Raw genomic sequence first — 17,815 nt, forward strand, 5'->3', positions numbered from 1 at the left:
ACCATTAGACTTTTAGAACATATCTTTTGGAATCCTGTGAATAGAGAATTATTAATTTGGTGGGAACTGACATTTTATTGCAGCACATGCTAAGTTAGGGGTGGACTCCTTCTCTTCACTTCCTTCTTTTATGTATCTTTGTTGGGAAAACAACATTAAAATGACAAGGCAAAAGGAAACTGTGGCCTTGCTACAGACAAGATTTATAAGGCATATTTAAGGTTGAATAAGAAAAACAAGTTTTGCTATTTAAATGTATCTAAAATGAACATCAAAAGCAGGATCTTTTCCTTTTTTTTTCCATTGGATATTTGAGCAAAATTTAGGAACACACTTCTGAACTCTCAATATAATAAAAATTTGCAGTTTACTCATTAGTATTATGATTATTTAACCATGTGTCAAGTACTATTTTACTTATTAGAAATTCTCTCTATTGATTTTACTAAACATCTCCTAATTACATAATCAAAATGATTAACATAAACTGATTTCAAAAGAATATTAAATCTTTTAGAAGCACCACTTTATAAATTTTCTTACTTAAAATAAGCCTTTTGAGAACTTTTATTTTGCAACAATTAGTTAAACTAATTTCTTAATTTAAATAGCTGAAACCTTAAAATTATATTTTAAGTTATTTAATAATCTACATTCCACAATTATGTTCTACATATTGTATTCTAGTGAAAGTCACTCAGTTGTGTCCAACTCTTTGCGATCCCATGGGCTATACAGTCCATGGAATTCTCCAGGCCAGAATACAGGAGTGGCTAGCTTTTCCCTTCTCCAGGGGATCTTCCCAACCCAGGGATCAAACCCAGATCTCCTGCATTGCAGGCGGATTCTTTACCAGTTGATCCACAAGGGAAGCTTGTATTCTAAAGTTGCTATAATTTATTCCAAAACTTATTTAATATATTCTATAGTTAGACTATAATTCTATCTATCTATAAGTCATCTTAGGACTCACCTAATTATGTTTAGGATATTATGTTTATCATTGGATTAAATCAGGGCAATAAAATGTGAAAAATTTTCTATTTTGAAAGGTCAAAATAAAATATACAGTTTAAGTAGTGTAATAGAAACATTTTCCCACCTTCAAGTAGTTAAGTCCTTTAAATGTACTTAATGAACATAGTTTGCTTCTAATATTTATATGATCCCTAATGGATAACAAAAGCAGAATTATTTGGTGTTTTAGGACAAGGCTTCTTAGACATGAATGTGCATGTAGATAACCTGGGGAGTTTGATAATATGAAGATTTTGACTTCATTTTGAGGTGGAGCCTGAGATTCTACATATCTTACAAGCTCCTGGATGATGCTGATGCTTCTGTCTCTGTGAACCGAACTTTGAGGCAATGTTCTAGAATACTGGCCTTGGAGTCATGACACCTGGATTTACGTCCCCTTGAGTTGATCAACTTCCCCAGGGCAAAGTTTCTTTTTTTCGTTGCCAACAGAGATGTTGACGTTGGTTGTCAAGATGTCAAAGGTTTTAAGTCATTTCATCACGTCTTCCAGCTCAAAGATTCTGATTCTATGTAAAGTGCAAACTTACATATTTTTCATTGCTGCTTAGACAGTTATTTTAGATATAAAATTTCCCCAGTTTATTGAGGAAAGCGTGAATAATTGCTGTATAATAATCATTAAGTATCAAATTGTACTTTAAAGTTGAAGCTTTTAAGTGATATAGGGTAAATTAATAACAAACTTACTGCTGATTTTTCTGCATCAGAATTGGCACAAACAGATTTGTTGAGCTGGACTCTGGTGACTTGGAGGAAGTAGGAGGGTGTTTTAGGTCAAGTATCTGGAATAAGATGGTTGTATGGCTATAAACCTGAATAAAAGGAAATTTGTGCTGGAACCTGAAGTAATGAAGGAACTGATAATAACAAAAATTGTATGTTGCAACAGTTGCAGGTGAGGAAGGGAAACTTCAGAGAAGAGGGAGTAAGAAATATCTCCATACACATGCTCTTTTCCTAGCTCTAAGCCTTAGGTCTATCTCAAGTATAGCACTGCTTGAGTACATGGTGCTGGTCTTTGAGTCAGATGATTGGATGAAGGGGAATTTCTTTCTAAATTTCCATCTTGAAATGCATGATGATGGAAAATCAACATCCTAAGTGATGTATGACAGGCATTCAAGTATGTTCAGCATTTTTCTCTAACAAGTGATTTAACACACTCATGTAATCTTGCTGTAGTGTACTTGGTTCCTCTCCAGTTAATTGATATTCCTGCTAGTAGTTTCTACTCTAGAGATGTGCTGTATTCCACGCATCTGTACAATTTTACTCCAACATAATTAGTATGTGAGACTCAGGCAGAGGTGCCAAACAGAGATGCTCATGCACAGTCATAGGGATGAATATGTTTAATAAATCCTTCATGTGCATTTATTATGCACATACCATGGGTACTGGGCATGTAATGCTGAGCCAAACAGACATGATCCCTACCCTCACGAGTCTTAAAGTCTAGTGGGGAAGAGAGAAATTAAAGAAATAACTACCTAAATAAACATAAATTAAGAATTATGAAAATTTTGAAAATTAAGAATTATGAAAATTTTGAAAATTAAGAATTTTCAAAGGAAAAGTATTTATATTCATCTTGTTCTGAGTTCAAAAATATCTCTGAGAATTGGGACCTAGAGTTAAACATTACAGATTAATAATAATAGCAGGGCCTACATAATATTAATTTTTTAGCCTAGAAGCTAAGAATAAGTCCATGTATTAGGGCAGTTATTTAATGTAGCAGAATATCTGAAAGAAATGATAGCTGTTATAAAGATATTCTGATAAAATTTTTAAACTGTTTCTAAGGAAATTTTATTTCGAGAATATTGCTTTATTCAAGTATTCTTTTTATTCTTAATGATTAAAAAAGTTTACTAAAGCACAAGAAGAAAATGTTCACATGTAGATTCATTTGAAATTCATTTTCTTAATATTATGTGGCTTGATAAAAATATATGAGTCTGACGAACAGAAGTATAACTTCTGTGCGTAATTGATCATGGTTGTTAAACCAAGAAGGGTCAGAGTGACTTAACTATTTAAATTTTTTTCTTGTTGTGGAGTCTTCTTTTTCTCATGGCCACTAGGGCTGAAGTAGTTTAGCTATAACATTATTTGACATCAGTATGCAGTTAGAGCTGTTGTACTGATACCCGAAAATGAGACTTTTGATTGGTTGGTGAATCTTGTAGCAGATCCTGGAATTTCCTATTCAATCGGTGGTCAGGCTGAACTTCAGACAGTTTTGATGTGCGGAGATCCATTTCTGTGAAAACATTATGAAAAATAGCCTTGTGCTACAGGGATGACCTAAGAGAAAAGAGCCGGTGCTATTACCAGGGGAAATCTGAACACAGTGACAGATGCACCCAGTGGCAACAAACCTACCGTGGGCACATTTATCCTTAAATGTACTAGGACATCAATAAAAATGAAGTTTCTATATCTTTATATTAAGATGAGAAAAAATTTATATATTTAGATGAGAAAACAAAACTATTTTTAATTTCCATTGAAATTAGTTTGCCTGCATTCTAGCTTATTGAGTGTTACTGTGAGTAGTTCTTGGCTGTCTTATCAGGTGTCATGCTCCAGGGTATAATCTATTCCTCAGTGTTTCTAGAAAATAAGATTTTCTCCATTCATATAAATTCATTACACTATGAGTTGAATGGCAGTTTCTATTTTCCTCTGAAGCATCAGACATGATAACTTTGCTCTTTGTTAAATGATGAACTCCTCTCATTTGTTTTCAGAAATAATTGATGGTTTTTAAAATTCTGCAAGGAGAAAAGTGAACAATTTTCCTCTTTAATACTGTACACTTTTGTTTCTTTTTTTTGAAGTGTGGCTGGTAAAGAGGATAATACAGACACTGACCAAGAGAAGAAAGAAGAAAAGAATATTTCAGAAAGAGAAAACATTGAATTAGACGTTGTAAGTATCAAAGAATGAACCTGGAATTTTGAGTCCCTGGATTAGGTTATTCTTGGTTGCTGATAACTATACTAACCTATATGTAGAAAAGAGAGTCAGTTATCATGCATCCATTTTAAACTGTTTCCTTGAGGATTTCTTTTCTTCAGAAATGAAGAGCTATGAAATAGCTATGAAATATTTTCTTCAGAAATGAGCTATGAAATATTAGCAACTTATAGTCTTATGCATTATGAAAACATTTTCTATGGGATGATAGAGTACTAAGAGATAAAGTACTCTTTGATTTAAGACAAAGTTATTATAAAATAACCTTAAAATTGTGTATTGATATATTCTAACAAGAAGTGAAATTTTTATGCTCTTATACTTTATAATCACGCAGTCTCTCTTTTTTGTATTTATTCAGTGAGACTTTATTGCAAATTTTAATATGTGAAGTATCATAATAGAGGCGGGAGAAAATTAAATCATACTGCTAGGCACTCTCCATAATATTGAGGGAAAAAGAAAAATTCTAACTGATTTTGGTTTTTTTGTTTTTTCTTTATTTTATTTTTTTTACTGAAATGTGGTTGCTTTACAGTGTTGTTCATTTCTGTTGTACAGCAGAGTATGTTAGTTATATGTATCCATATATCCACTCTTTTTTAGATATCTTTCCCATTTAGGTCACCATAGATCATTGAGTAGACTTCCATTTGGTATTTGGTGTACAGCAAGTTCTCATTAGTTATCTGTAGTATATATATATGTCTATCCCTATCTTCCAAATCATCCCACCTCTCCTCACCTCCTTGGTAACCATACATTTGTTCTCTTCATCTGTGATTCTATTTCTGCTTTACAAATAAATTCATCTGTATCATTTTTCTAAATAATACGTGTATTAATATACTATATTTTTTCTTTCTAACTTACTTCACTCCATATGACAATCTCTAGATCCACCCATATCTCTGCAAATGGTACTATTTTGTTCTTTTTTATGACTGAGTAATGTTCCATTGTATATATGCACCACATTTTTTTTATCCATTCCTCTGCCAATGGACATTTAGATTGTCTCCATGTCCTGGCTATTAGATATAGTGCTACAATGAACAGGGAGCATGAATCTTTTTGAGTGATGGTTTTCTCCAGATATATGCTTAGGAGTGGGATTGGTGGGTCATATGATAGCTCTATTGTTAGTTTTTTATGGAACCTCCATACTGCTCTCTATAGCACCTGTACTAATTTACATTCCCACCCATAGTGTAAGAGAGTTCCCTTTCCTCTACACCTTCTCCAGCATTATTGTTTGTAGATTTTTTTCATGCTGGCCACTCTGACCAGTGTGAGATTTTGCATTTCTCTGATAATTAGTGATGTTGAGCATCTTTTCATGTTTTCTTGACCTTCTGTATGTCTTCTTTGGTGAAATTTCTATATAGGTCTTCCATCCATTTTCGATTGGAGTGTTTGTTTTTTGATATTAATATTTAGTTTCATGAGCTCTTTGTATATTTTGGAGATTAATCCTTTGTCAATTGTTTCATTTTCAAATATTTTCTCCCATTCTGAGGGCTATCTTTTGGTTTATGGTTTCCTTTGCTGTGCAAAAGTTTATAAGTTTAGTTAGGTTTCATTTGTGTATTTTTTTTGTCTTCATTAGTCTAGGCAGTTGATTAAAAAAGATCTTGCTGTGATTTATGTCAAAGAGTGTTTTGCCTATATTTTCCTCTAAGTGTTTTATAGTATCTGGCCTTGCATTTAGGTTTTTAATCCATTTTGAATTTATATTTGTGTATTATGACAGAGAGTGTTCTAATTTCATTTTTTTACATGCAGCAGTCCAGTTTTCCCAGCACCATTTATTGAAGAAACTGTCTTTTCCCACCCCCACTCTGTATATTCTTGCCTCCTTTGTCATAGATTAAGTGGCTGTAAGCGTGTGGGTTTATTTCTGGACTTCCTATCCTGTTCCACTGATCTATATGTCTGTTTCTATGCCAGTACCATACTGTTTTGATGACTGTAGCTGTGTAGTATAGTCTGAAGTCAGGAAGCCTGATTCTTCCAGCTCTGTTCTTTCTCAAGAGTACTTTGAGTATTCGAGGTCTTGTGTTTCCATACAAATTGTAAAATTTTTTCTTCTAATTCTGTTGTGTAGTCTCTCTTAATGAGGAAATCAGTTTACTTTCCCAATATTGTGCTATTAATGGACACACATCACATTTTAGGAAGAAAGTCAAGAAATGAGTGATCATGAAGATGAGGAAGAGGAAGAGGAGGAGGAAGAAGATGACATTGAAGGGGGTGAAAGCTCTGATGAATCAGATTCTGAATCAGATGAAAAAGGTATTTGTCCTTTGGTGCAAGGACAAAAATTTGTTTTGGGAAATTGTTTAAAAAACATGACAGAAAAATCTTAGCCCTCTCCATCTCATCCTTGTATGCCCTCCAAGACTCAGGTTCGTCTCTTATACTAGTTAGTCAGTATGTGACTTCCATTTTTATTTGGAACCAGTGGTGTTTCTTTTCCTTACCCAACATGAACACTGTTTATCTTGTTGCCACTTTTTTAGTTTTTGGTATATTCAGAATATTTTCCTTACAGCTGCCAGGTGAATACTTGAATGTAGAGATGATTTTCATGCTTTGATTATAGCCTATCCAGTATTTTTATTTTTTTCTTTTATACTAGCCAATTATCAAGCAGACTTAGCAAACATTACTTGTGAAATTGCAATCAAGCAAAAGCTGATTGATGAACTAGAAAATAGCCAGAAAAGACTGCAGACGCTGAAAAAACAGTATGAAGAGAAGCTAATGATGTTACAACATAAAATTCGGGACACACAGCTTGAAAGAGACCAAGTGCTTCAAAACTTAGGTAAGAATTTTATTTAATTCAAATTAAAGTTCAGACTAAATTGTCACATTAGATTTTTATCTTCTCTTCCTTTACAAGAAAAAAATTATAAGTCACATTAAACGGTAATTTATCTTATTATGTTAAATATTACTGTTCATTTTGTTTTTTTCATGGTAGTATCTGTCTAGGCTATTTTTTTCCCCCCAAAAGTTGTGGCTAATTGTTTTAATGCCTTGATTTATGCTGGGAACATTTTTAAATTAGAAAGATAAAAATTCAATAGCTGTTAAGTAAGAATCAATATTAAAAGAGAGGGTAATTAAAAGACACCCTGGCCTCCTGAGGTTTGTATTTGGGAGGTAGTTCTTCTCTAAGGTCATGAATTATAAATCTGTAAAATAAATATCTGTATCTCACAAAAACAAATACAAATATTGTTTGGTCATTTAGGCTCAGTGGAATCTTACTCAGAAGAAAAGGCAAAAAAAGTTAGGTCTGAATATGAAAAGAAACTGCAAGCCATGAATAAAGAACTGCAGAGACTTCAGGCAGCTCAGAAAGAGCATGCAAGGTTGCTTAAAAATCAGTCCCAATATGAAAAACAATTGAAGAAATTACAGCAGGATGTGATGGAAATGAAGAAAACTAAGGTATTGATTATATTTTCAATTAATGTTTGATGGTAATCGTGTGTCATTTGGGACCAAAAATATTATTGTGATTCTTTCTGTATTGTGTATTCTTTCTGTAACCTAGAAATGATGCATTTCCTTTTGGCAGTTAGTAGTTGTTTCCTGTAGTTATCCATTATCAGAGTCTTTCTTTTAAATGGCTGAAAATCATGTGGTTAGTAGGACTTCTCTGACTTTAATAGATATTTATCTTTATTTTCTTAAAACTCTTACACAGATTAGCAAAAGTAAAAATATTTCAAGCATGCAAAAAGAGATAATAACAATGAACAATATATTCAGTGTCTAGTTTAAGGTATTAAATATTACAGATATGTACAAACCCTCCTATATCCCTTCCTGATCATAGTCTCCTTTCCCTTAGAAGTAACAACTATCTTGAATTTGGTAATTATTGTTCCCATGCATAAAGAACTGCAGGTTTTTTTCCCTTGACCAAAGAGAGTATGTGTATTCTTATCTGTTGTTTTTGTTTTAGAATAGATTATTCTTAACATTTTGCCATGAAAATCAACATAGTTTCCTTAAAATAGGAAGTGTGGAAATGATTGAAAAAGTAGTTAATTATGTTGTATAATTGCTGATGACAGCAAAAATAGCTAAAATAACTTAAGTGCTTACTATGTGCCAGGCACTGTTATAGGCACTGTGTGGGTATAAACTCATTGAATTCTCAAAGGAATCCAATCCCATAGAAATATTACCTCCATTTTATACATTAGGAAACCAAAGCATGGAGTGATTAAGTAACTAGTTCAAGGTGACACAGCTACTGATAATAACTTAAATACCAAAAAATTATTCTAGTAATAAAACACCTGGGCATTGAATATAAAAGCTTAGAACAGTAAGTAATTTGATAGAAGTATTAATATGTCAAAAAGGGTTTCCCTGGTAGCCCCGAGGGTAGTGTCTACCCGCAATGTGGGAGACCTGGGTTCGATCACTGGGTCGGGAAGATCCCCTGGAGAAGGAAATGGCAACCTACTCCAGTATTCTTGCCTGAAAAATTCTGTGGATGGAGGAGCCTAGTAGGCTACAGTCCATGGGATCCCAAAGAGTAAGACACGACTGAGCATCTTCACTGGTTCACTGGATTGATATGTTAGAAGTGTATTCAAAATATAAATACATTAATCTTACAAAAATAAGAACTGACCATTTAACATGTTGCAAAACTCCACATTTTTTCTTGTTCAGTATTCAGAATCCTGAGTATACTTCCATACATGTGATTTATTTAATGAATATTGTAAAAGGGTAATCACAGTATATTTACCTATTAGGTTCGCTTAATGAAACAAATGAAAGAAGAACAAGAAAAAGCCCGATTGACAGAATCTAGAAGAAACAGAGAGATTGCGCAACTGAAAAAGGATCAACGTAAAAGAGATGTAAGTGGACTCAGTTATGTAAAAATACTGTACGTCAATAATATTGTTCAATAAATGAAAGAAACTTTTTGATAACTTTATTAAAAAGAGGGACAATAAAGCATTTTTATTTATGACATTTATTATAGTATGTAGATTATAGTAATTCAATACAAAAATTTATGAAAAGCAGTATAATATTACTATAAGTTTTATTGGAGGCTTATTTCCTAGATGATCAACTGGAAGAAAGTGGCAAATAATAACTGATTATTTCTGGGGAGACCAAGGAAGTAGTTGCAGTAAAATAGTGATTTTTAAGGTAGTTCCAGAGATAGAGATTCTTATGAAAATTCCTTAAGACTTAATAATAACCAGACTTAATAGTAATAACCAGACTTAACTAGAAGAGGCTTTACTAATGGCTATACAAATTTTTGTATTCTTTGACCCAAGAATTATGTTTCCATGAACTCAGACTAAGCAAATAATTTAAACTAAGAAAAATTACATTACAGTATATTAAAATCTTCACTTTAGATTATTTATAGTAATGAAAAATGTAAAAACAACTAAGATGTGTGACGGTAGGGGTAACAGTTAAATAATTATAATTCATTCCATTTAATAGGTATTTATTTATTCATCTGTTACCAATTAGGATTTGGAAACTGCATAGTAAAATGAAAAATGACTATGATTTAACATTAAGTGTAAAGTAACATTTTATATATGAACGCTTATTTACAATGACAGAAAAATTAAAAAGATGCATATCAATATGCTAAATGTGGTTGTATTAAGATTATAGGTTATAGTTGACTGGAATTTTTTCTTTCCAAATTTTTGACAATATAGTTATTTATGACTTTTTTTTTTTTTTAAAAAGGAGCCATCACCTTCTTTACCACAATATCAATTAGGTTCCAACCTTTATTCCATTTTTCTCACCCAACTTTTTCTAAATTCTCCCTGAATAAAACATGAATATACAGGATATTTTAGAAAATAGGAATCTGTTTTGTGAGCTAAAGATAAAATAGGGAGCTAGAGAATGACTAATGAGATAGAAAAATAAATATGTTAGTCAGATGACTCCCATATTTATAACTATATGTATTTATTAATTTTCCCAAGATATTAATGTATTTTAATAATCAGTCTATTTTATCATTTTTAATACCTGGTGATTTTAGATTTTGTTTATATCAGTACATTGTTACTGAAATCAGGTAGAAGCACACTCTAGCATATGGTCTGTTCTTTTTTTCCTGCTTTTTAAAAAATTGATAAAACTCATATGCCATAAAATTCAGTTTTAAACTATACAATTCAAGTGTTTAGTATGTTCACAAATTTGTACAACAATCACCATTCCATAACATTTTCATCACTCTGATGAGAAACCCCAGACCAATTAGCAATTACTCCCATTCCTCTCTTTCCCTGGCTCCTGACAGCAACTAATCTACTTCCTGCCTATGCATTTGCCTATTCTAGACTTTTATATACGTGGAATCATACAATATGTAGTCTTTTGTGTCTGGCTTCTTTCATTTAGTATATTTTGAAGGTTTATCCATGTTATAGCATATATCAGTAGTACATTTTTTTTTAATGACTATATGTACAGAGCATGTTTTGCTAATCCATTCTTCAATTGGTGGGCACTTTGGTTGTTTTGACTTTTAGGCTATTTATTTCATTTTTAATGAAATTTTTGGATGACAGGTATGGTTTCCTTACAGTGTATGCTACCTATTTCTTTATTACTAAGTGGGACACAATGATTAAACAACAACAGCATATGGTGTATAGAGTGATCAATATTGAACGATTAATTCCCAGGACTGAACTTTTGAATTTTATCCACACATATGATGTCTCTTTTCTGGCTATTCATGTAAAAAGCTACCATTTCAGACTTTTTCCTCTCTTTAATGTGTTGCTTTGTGTGCATATTCTACTCCTGTCAAAAGTGTTCACTCCAGTGTTCTTGCCTGGAGAATCCCTGGTGGGCTGCCGTCTATGGGGTCGCACAGAGTCGGACACGACTGAAGTGACTTAGCAGTAGCAGCAAAGTGTTTCTTGTAATATTCAATTTGAACCCTTAGAGAACCAAATATATTGTGTACTTCATACAAAAATTATGAATGAGCTTGAGATTTGATTTTTAATATGAAGAAATTAAATTCAGTAACAAGCTTGAAACTATAGGTTAATTTTAGTTTTGGATAGTTCATTAATTTAAAAAGATTTATTAGCTTTTCTTCCATGTCTATTATTGTATAGTCAAGATGTCGCAGTGATAAGACAGAGTCCTTTTCTCAATGAATTCCTATCTGATAAGATAAGAATATATATAAACTTGAGATGAATCATCTGTTTGAATTTGGGATGCACAACATAGAGAGTTATTTGTTACATCACAGAGTTAAAGTCCTAGAAAAGATGTTTGTGATCAAGTCCAACTCCAAAGCTTTGCCCATGATCACAGAGTTAAATAAATGACAGAACCAGAACATGTTTTATTTTTAGTCCAAAATTATTTCCTAAATTATATCCCTATAAAATGGCTTAAAATAATTAATAATTTTCTTTATCATATAGACTACCTAGAAACAAATTGGTAGCCAGTTAATTTTACTGACCAACATAGTATTTCCAAAGTTATTATAAAGTGCTAATACAATTAATATGTGTTCTCTCTATATTTAAACCAGAGTTTATAATTATTGTATACCTTGTAAGGTGCCTCTATTGAAAATATTCTAAGTTGTGTTTTTTCCTGTTCATGCCTCAGCCAGCAACCAAAACATAAATGAGATATTTGTGAAGTGTTTAGGAAGGTACTTGCCTATAGTAAGCTCTTTATTGCTGCTGTGTTGTGTTTAGTCACTCAGCTATGTCTTACTCTTTGTGACCCCATGGACTGTAGCCCACCAGGCTCCTCTGTCCATGGCTTTCTCCAGGCAAGAATACTGGAGTGTGTTGCCATGCCCTCTTCCAGGGGATCTTCCTGACGCAAGGATAGAACTTGTGCTTCTTTATGTCTCCTGCAGTGGAAGGTGGGTTCTTTAACTCTAGTGCCACCTGCGAAGTCCATAGTAATGGATGCAAGGAGATTATTAGCTCAGATGCTGCTGAGAATTCTTACAGTTCCCAGTGAAATGGGACAGCGATGATGAAGAAGCAAGAAGTATTTTATCTTTCAGTTTACTATTTTAACTTATTCAATATTATTTTATAGCATCAACTTAGACTTCTAGAAGCCCAAAAGAGAAACCAAGAAGTGGTTCTTCGTCGCAAAACGGAAGAGGCAAGTTGACCATTTGGAGGAAACATTCTGGCTTTGAAATAAATAATGTAGTTCTATAGACTAAGAGAGTCAGTCTCCATTGCTATTTCAGGTTACAGCTCTTCGTCGGCAAGTAAGGCCCATGTCAGATAAAGTGGCTGGGAAAGTCACTCGGAAGTTGAGCTCATCTGATACTCCTGCTCAGGACACAGGTTCCAGTGCAGCTGCTGTAGAAACAGATGCATTAAGAGCTGGAGCCCAGCAAAAAATGAGAATTCCTGTGGCAAGAGTCCAGGCCTTACCTACACCCACAGCAAATGGAACCAGGTAAGCATGTTCTTCTGTTCCTACTGATGTAATCTTTATATCACTCGATGTTGGACTTAAATGAAAAACAGCTCATCATTTGGCGTCACATAATCAAACAAGCACATGAGTAACTATGTTTGTGTGTTTTCATATGATTATAGAAAGAAATATCAAAGGAAAGGATTGACTGGCCGAGTGTTTACTTCTAAAACAGCTCGCATGAAATGGCAGCTTCTTGAACGCAGGGTCACAGACATCATCATGCAGAAAATGACTATTTCCAATATGGAGGCTGATATGAATAGGCTGCTCAAGGTGTGAAAAGTAGAAAGTAGATTTGCGCTCTCTGAGCTGTTAATTTTTGTTTTCTACATTTGTTTGCTGGGTAAATTGAATACTTGCCAAGCTGTGTTTTTTTGGGGGGTGGTGATTGCATTGTGTATGAATAGATGAACATCATTTTTTTTTAATTGTAGTAAGAACAGATGCCATGAGATCTGCCCTCTTAATACATTTTAAAATGTGTAGCCCAGTGTTTTCAACTATAAGCACATTGTTGTAAAGAATTCTATAACTTACTCATCTTATATAACTGAAACTTTATATCCACTGACCAGTAACTCCCCATTTCCTCTTCCTTCCGATCCCTGGTAACCACCATTCTGTTTACTGCTTCTGTGAATTTGACTATTTAGATGCTTCCCAGAAGTGGGATCCAGCAATATTTACCCCTTCTGTAACTCACTTATTTCATTTGGCATAAAGTTCTCAAGATCTGAGATGAACATAATTTCTTAAAGTCTAATCTGTTTTCTCAATAGCAACGGGAAGAACTCACAAAAAGACGAGAGAAACTTTCAAAGAAAAGGGAAAAGATAGTTAAGGAGAATGGAGAAGGAGATAAAAATGTGATTAACATCAATGAGGAGATGGAGTCATTAACTGCTAATATAGATTATATCAATGACAGTATTTCTGATTGTCAAGCCAATATCATGCAGATGGAAGAAGCAAAGGTTTGTAACTGAGAAAAAATGTTTAATGAGAAGTATTTTTGTATTTTTTGTCATTAAAAGCACTTTTAATTTTTATATGAAGGGACTTTTTAATCTATGGTTTAATATAATTCTCAGGTTTTGCATGTATACCCTTCCTGCCTGATTTCTAGATTTCTCTGCTGATTGTGTGATGTTATTTATCATTGATAAAACATATATATCACTTATTAATCCACCTTGAATTCTTAACTGCCCAAATGTTTTATCTTTTAAAGTAGACCATATGTTTCTTAGAGTAGGGATTTTTTTATGCTTTTCTGAGAAGTCTCATTAGCTAATCCAATAATATCAAATAAATGGATGAAGCAATAGGGTTTGTCTTCTGTTAAATAAATTCAGCTCAAGGTAACGATACATCATATGCTGGTTTGATGCAGGAAGAAGGAGAAACATTGGATGTCACTGCAGTCATTAATGCTTGCACACTTACAGAAGCCCGATACCTTCTAGATCACTTCCTGTCAATGGGCATCAATAAGGTAAGATCTAACTACGCTGTTATTGAAAAACCTAAACTTTTGTTAATTCATTACAGTTTTGTTTATCTTTTTCTAATGACCCTTTCCTTTGTAATAAGGAGGAAGATTATTTTACAATGGAAAGTGTTCCTTTTATCTTTCTTTAGAGTTAAGAAAAGTCAGTATTTACATCAATTCCATTCACTTCTCATCTATTATGCTTGTGTATTAGAACAGGTAAACAAAGAATCATTTCTTTTTTGCTTTAACAAAGGAAAAGGTAAAAGAAAAATCTCTTAGTGTGCAAACAAACTCAGTGTTATAATTTTGATTTAATAATGATTCTTTACAACTCAAAAAGTCAGGAAAATATATAGTTGCACTCCCTTTATCTTAAGCAATTTCTGCTTAAATATTAAAGATGATAATGATTTCTGACTCACCTTTTTTCTCCACACTGAGACTGTGCTAAACCTTTAGTTTTGTTCTCTTGCTTAATCCTTACAATGTGCATGGAATAAATATTATTTTATTATTTTGAATACAAGGAAACTGAGAATCAGGAAGATTCCTCTGATACTAATAGCTAGCCAGCACTTGCTCAGGGTCACTGAGTTTGCAAGCAGAAGAGCTAGGATGAATCAAGGTCTATCTAATGTCAAAGTCCAACATTATATGCATTTGCCATTTGATACAGATCTTCATGTAGTTGATTCTGTTTTGTGTGATCTAAGATATATATTTTTTCTGGTGGGGGAATGTTATAGGGTCTTCAGGCTGCCCAGAAAGAGGCTCAAATTAAAGTACTCGAAGGTCGGCTTAAACAAACTGAAATAACAAGTGCTACACAAAACCAGCTCTTATTCCATATGTTGAAAGAGAAAGCAGAATTAAATCCTGAGCTAGATGCTTTACTAGGTCATGCTTTACAAGGTAATTGGGATTAAATTTTAATTAAATAAATTGCATGGTAACTTTGCTCTTTGAGTATGCTGTACTCTACCTCTTTCCTCTATAGCTTAACTGAATAGATGCTGTATTTACTTATGCTTTTAATAATTATTCCTTTTTTAATTTGCATGTATAAATTTGGGGGGATGTAAATATTGTCATTACAAGAAATGATTAGTAACCTTAGCATTATTAAGCAAATAATTTTTATGAATTAAAAATGATCAACAGTGTTTCTGAGTTGGTTGTTTAAATTATTAACCAAGTTTCATTACTTTATTCTGCATATCTAACTGTCTTAAAAATAAATGTATAAGTGTTTGCTATGGCATCTATTCTACGTATCTTATAAATGGTACATAATCTTGTTTTATGTGAGAGTTCTTAACATTGGATCTGTTTTGATTGGAGTATTGCTTTTTGTTTCCTTTTTGCTGTTATTTATACAGATCTAGATAGCGTACCATTAGGTAAGTATGTTTAGCTTTCTGTGTACCCTACAGCTGCATGAATTACTAATTGTTCATGTACACTAATTGTGGTACATCTTATTTAAAACATTTTTATTGGCAGCCAGCTGGTTTTTGCATGATCTTTTTTGAAATGTATCTGTGACCACAAACATACTAAGTCTTTTGTCTTACACATTTCTTGATTTTTAAATTCTTAGATATTTAAAGAAGTATAATTTTCTATTTTATCATTTGAACTCCAGTTTTGGCTCTAGTTTCATAAGCCCCTCTTTCTATTTCTTGAAGGGAAAAATGGGATATATATTCCTTTTTAGTTTTAAAATCTATCCATTTTGCATTTGTCATTTTACCCTCATAAATATCTTTCTGTGTTATATATCTTTTATATATAATGTCTTTGGTTTATTTTTGATAGATTCTCAGCTATTCTTAAATTTTATAGAATTAAGTACATATATTTTAATATTGTAAGTTGAATAAAGCTATCCAAGGAATTTTACATGAATGGATTGAAATAATATTTATAATTATAATATGTTCAAGTTAGAAAGAGCTTAAGAGATGTTTGAATATTGATATTTTCGACCTCTTGCCTCTATGCCTACCCATGAATACTATCTGAGCTTCTCCTGGCATTTATATATATTTAGGAAAGATCAGGAGTATCAGGGTAATTTTATTGCTTGCAGTTCTCCTGAATGATTATTTTTGAACAGTTTTTATTTAAAATTATTTCAAAATCTGATCCTAACTTTTTTTCCTAATCACACAGCTGTCAAAAGTTTTCTAAAGTATTTTTCTTGAAGGAGAGGAATGTGGCTGAAAGATTAATGTAATTACCTCTCTGGATCATTAAACAGTCTATGAATCTGAATTTATTTTAAATGGTAGAATGTTACACAAATAAAATACTTGAGCTATTTGATAATTCTTAGGTCTTTCTTAGTTTGCCCTGTGTGTTAAATCTCAAAATAATACTTCCTTGAGATCAACTCAATAATATAGATGTGAACTTTTAACCTGTTCAAGCTATAACAAAGACAGGTAGAGAAAATCTTGATCATATTAAAGAACCATGTTAAGGCTGCCAAAATTCCTGAAATATAATGAGAATTATTGCCATTCCATGTGTTATTAAGCATATTTTCTCTCCTCTTCCTCTTCACCCTCTTTCTTTTTGTTCTTCCCACCCGCTCCTCTGCCTTTTCTTTGTTCTTCTTCATCTTAGTGGCTCTACTTGCAGTAATAAGTAAATTCTTATTTAAGTCTATTATCTCTTTTAACTTGGAAGAAAAAATGCAGTGCCCTCTTTGATGTCATTTTGTGCAGAAAATATTAAACTGTTATTTGATGCGTGTTGTTGCTTCTTCACAACTTTCAATTATCTATAGCTTAAAGAAGGGTGAAAACAGAGAAGAGGAACACATTCAACTGATAACAACCTGTTCCTCATGACATAAATTTTCCCTAAGGCCATAATCTAGACCCAGAAGTGCTTGGAAGAAAAGCATGGAAGGAGAAAAACATGGAAGTAAATCCATACAAACTAGATGGTCATATGTACATTGCTTTAAGAAAAAAAAAACACATTTGTTTAATTTCAATTTATCTCGAGCTTTGGGCTGGGTGCTGGGATTCAGAGATAAATAAGAGACAGAATCTTGCTCTCATGGACTATACCTTACTGAGTGTGACAGGGAAGAGACTTGAGATATGTACAGGGAATTATAGGACCACAGAATGGGGCTACCTAACAGAAATGGAAGAGTTGATGAAGGCTTTCTGGAGCCGGTAAAATTTGAGCTGAAACATAAAGGAAGAAAAAGATTTAGCCAGGCAAGAGACAAGGTAGAAGGGTGCTAGGCAGATGAGTCACTCTTGGCAATGAGTAAGGTAAAGCATGGACATTTAGCCACAGCATTATATGTATGAAGACTTCAAGCAGGTTGGTGCCCTAGAGTAACAAGTATGTGACTTGGGATGATGAACATAAGGTTAGAGGCCAGTACTCCATGCTAATAGGTGTGTGTTGTTGTAGCTATTGAAGAACACCTTTATTTTCCCCTTCTTATTCCTCTACCTGTGTTTATGTTGTTGTTCCTAGGATCTTTCCCTACCTTTAGGGATTTGCTAGAAGATTCAAGATTCATACAATTATATTCATGGCAAAGATTAATGAGAGCAATGTCGGAAGGATACACAACAGTATTATAAAGGAAAAGATGCAGATGGAGTAAGGAAGACTCCATATCCACGCTTTCTTATGCCCTTTTCCTTCCAGGAATCATCACACAGAGTATACATTTCTCTCTGGAATGAAAGTGCAGCCACATGAGTGCATTGTTCACATCCAGGGAATTCCATT

The 17,815-nt window shown here is 33.1% G+C and overlaps 1 protein-coding gene across 13 annotated transcripts in view; it reads left to right on the forward strand.

Annotated features, from left to right (window-relative positions):
* KIF21A (kinesin family member 21A) overlaps nt 1-17,815 on the forward strand; it is a 188,409-nt gene that overhangs the window by 135,691 nt on the left and 34,903 nt on the right. For 9 of the 13 annotated variants that reach the window (XM_055396517.2, XM_055396525.2, XM_055396518.2 and 6 more), the window contains 12 exons: nt 3,888-3,978; nt 6,204-6,321; nt 6,668-6,856; nt 7,289-7,488; nt 8,817-8,924; nt 12,154-12,222; nt 12,314-12,528; nt 12,672-12,825; nt 13,332-13,526; nt 13,946-14,047; nt 14,794-14,959; nt 15,427-15,447. In XM_055396517.2, coding sequence (XP_055252492.2) covers nt 3,888-3,978; nt 6,204-6,321; nt 6,668-6,856; nt 7,289-7,488; nt 8,817-8,924; nt 12,154-12,222; nt 12,314-12,528; nt 12,672-12,825; nt 13,332-13,526; nt 13,946-14,047; nt 14,794-14,959; nt 15,427-15,447 — 1,628 coding nt within the window. The remainder of the gene's footprint in view (nt 1-3,887; nt 3,979-6,203; nt 6,322-6,667; nt 6,857-7,288; nt 7,489-8,816; nt 8,925-12,153; nt 12,223-12,313; nt 12,529-12,671; nt 12,826-13,331; nt 13,527-13,945; nt 14,048-14,793; nt 14,960-15,426; nt 15,448-17,815) is intronic. The other 4 variants (XM_055396519.2, XM_088836976.1, XM_055396523.2 and 1 more) reach the window with 1 other exon arrangement.

Source organism: Moschus berezovskii, chromosome 6, assembly GCF_049115385.1.
Source record: "Moschus berezovskii isolate FMDL1 chromosome 6, NW_MosBer_1.0, whole genome shotgun sequence".
NCBI lineage: Eukaryota > Metazoa > Chordata > Mammalia > Artiodactyla > Moschidae > Moschus > Moschus berezovskii.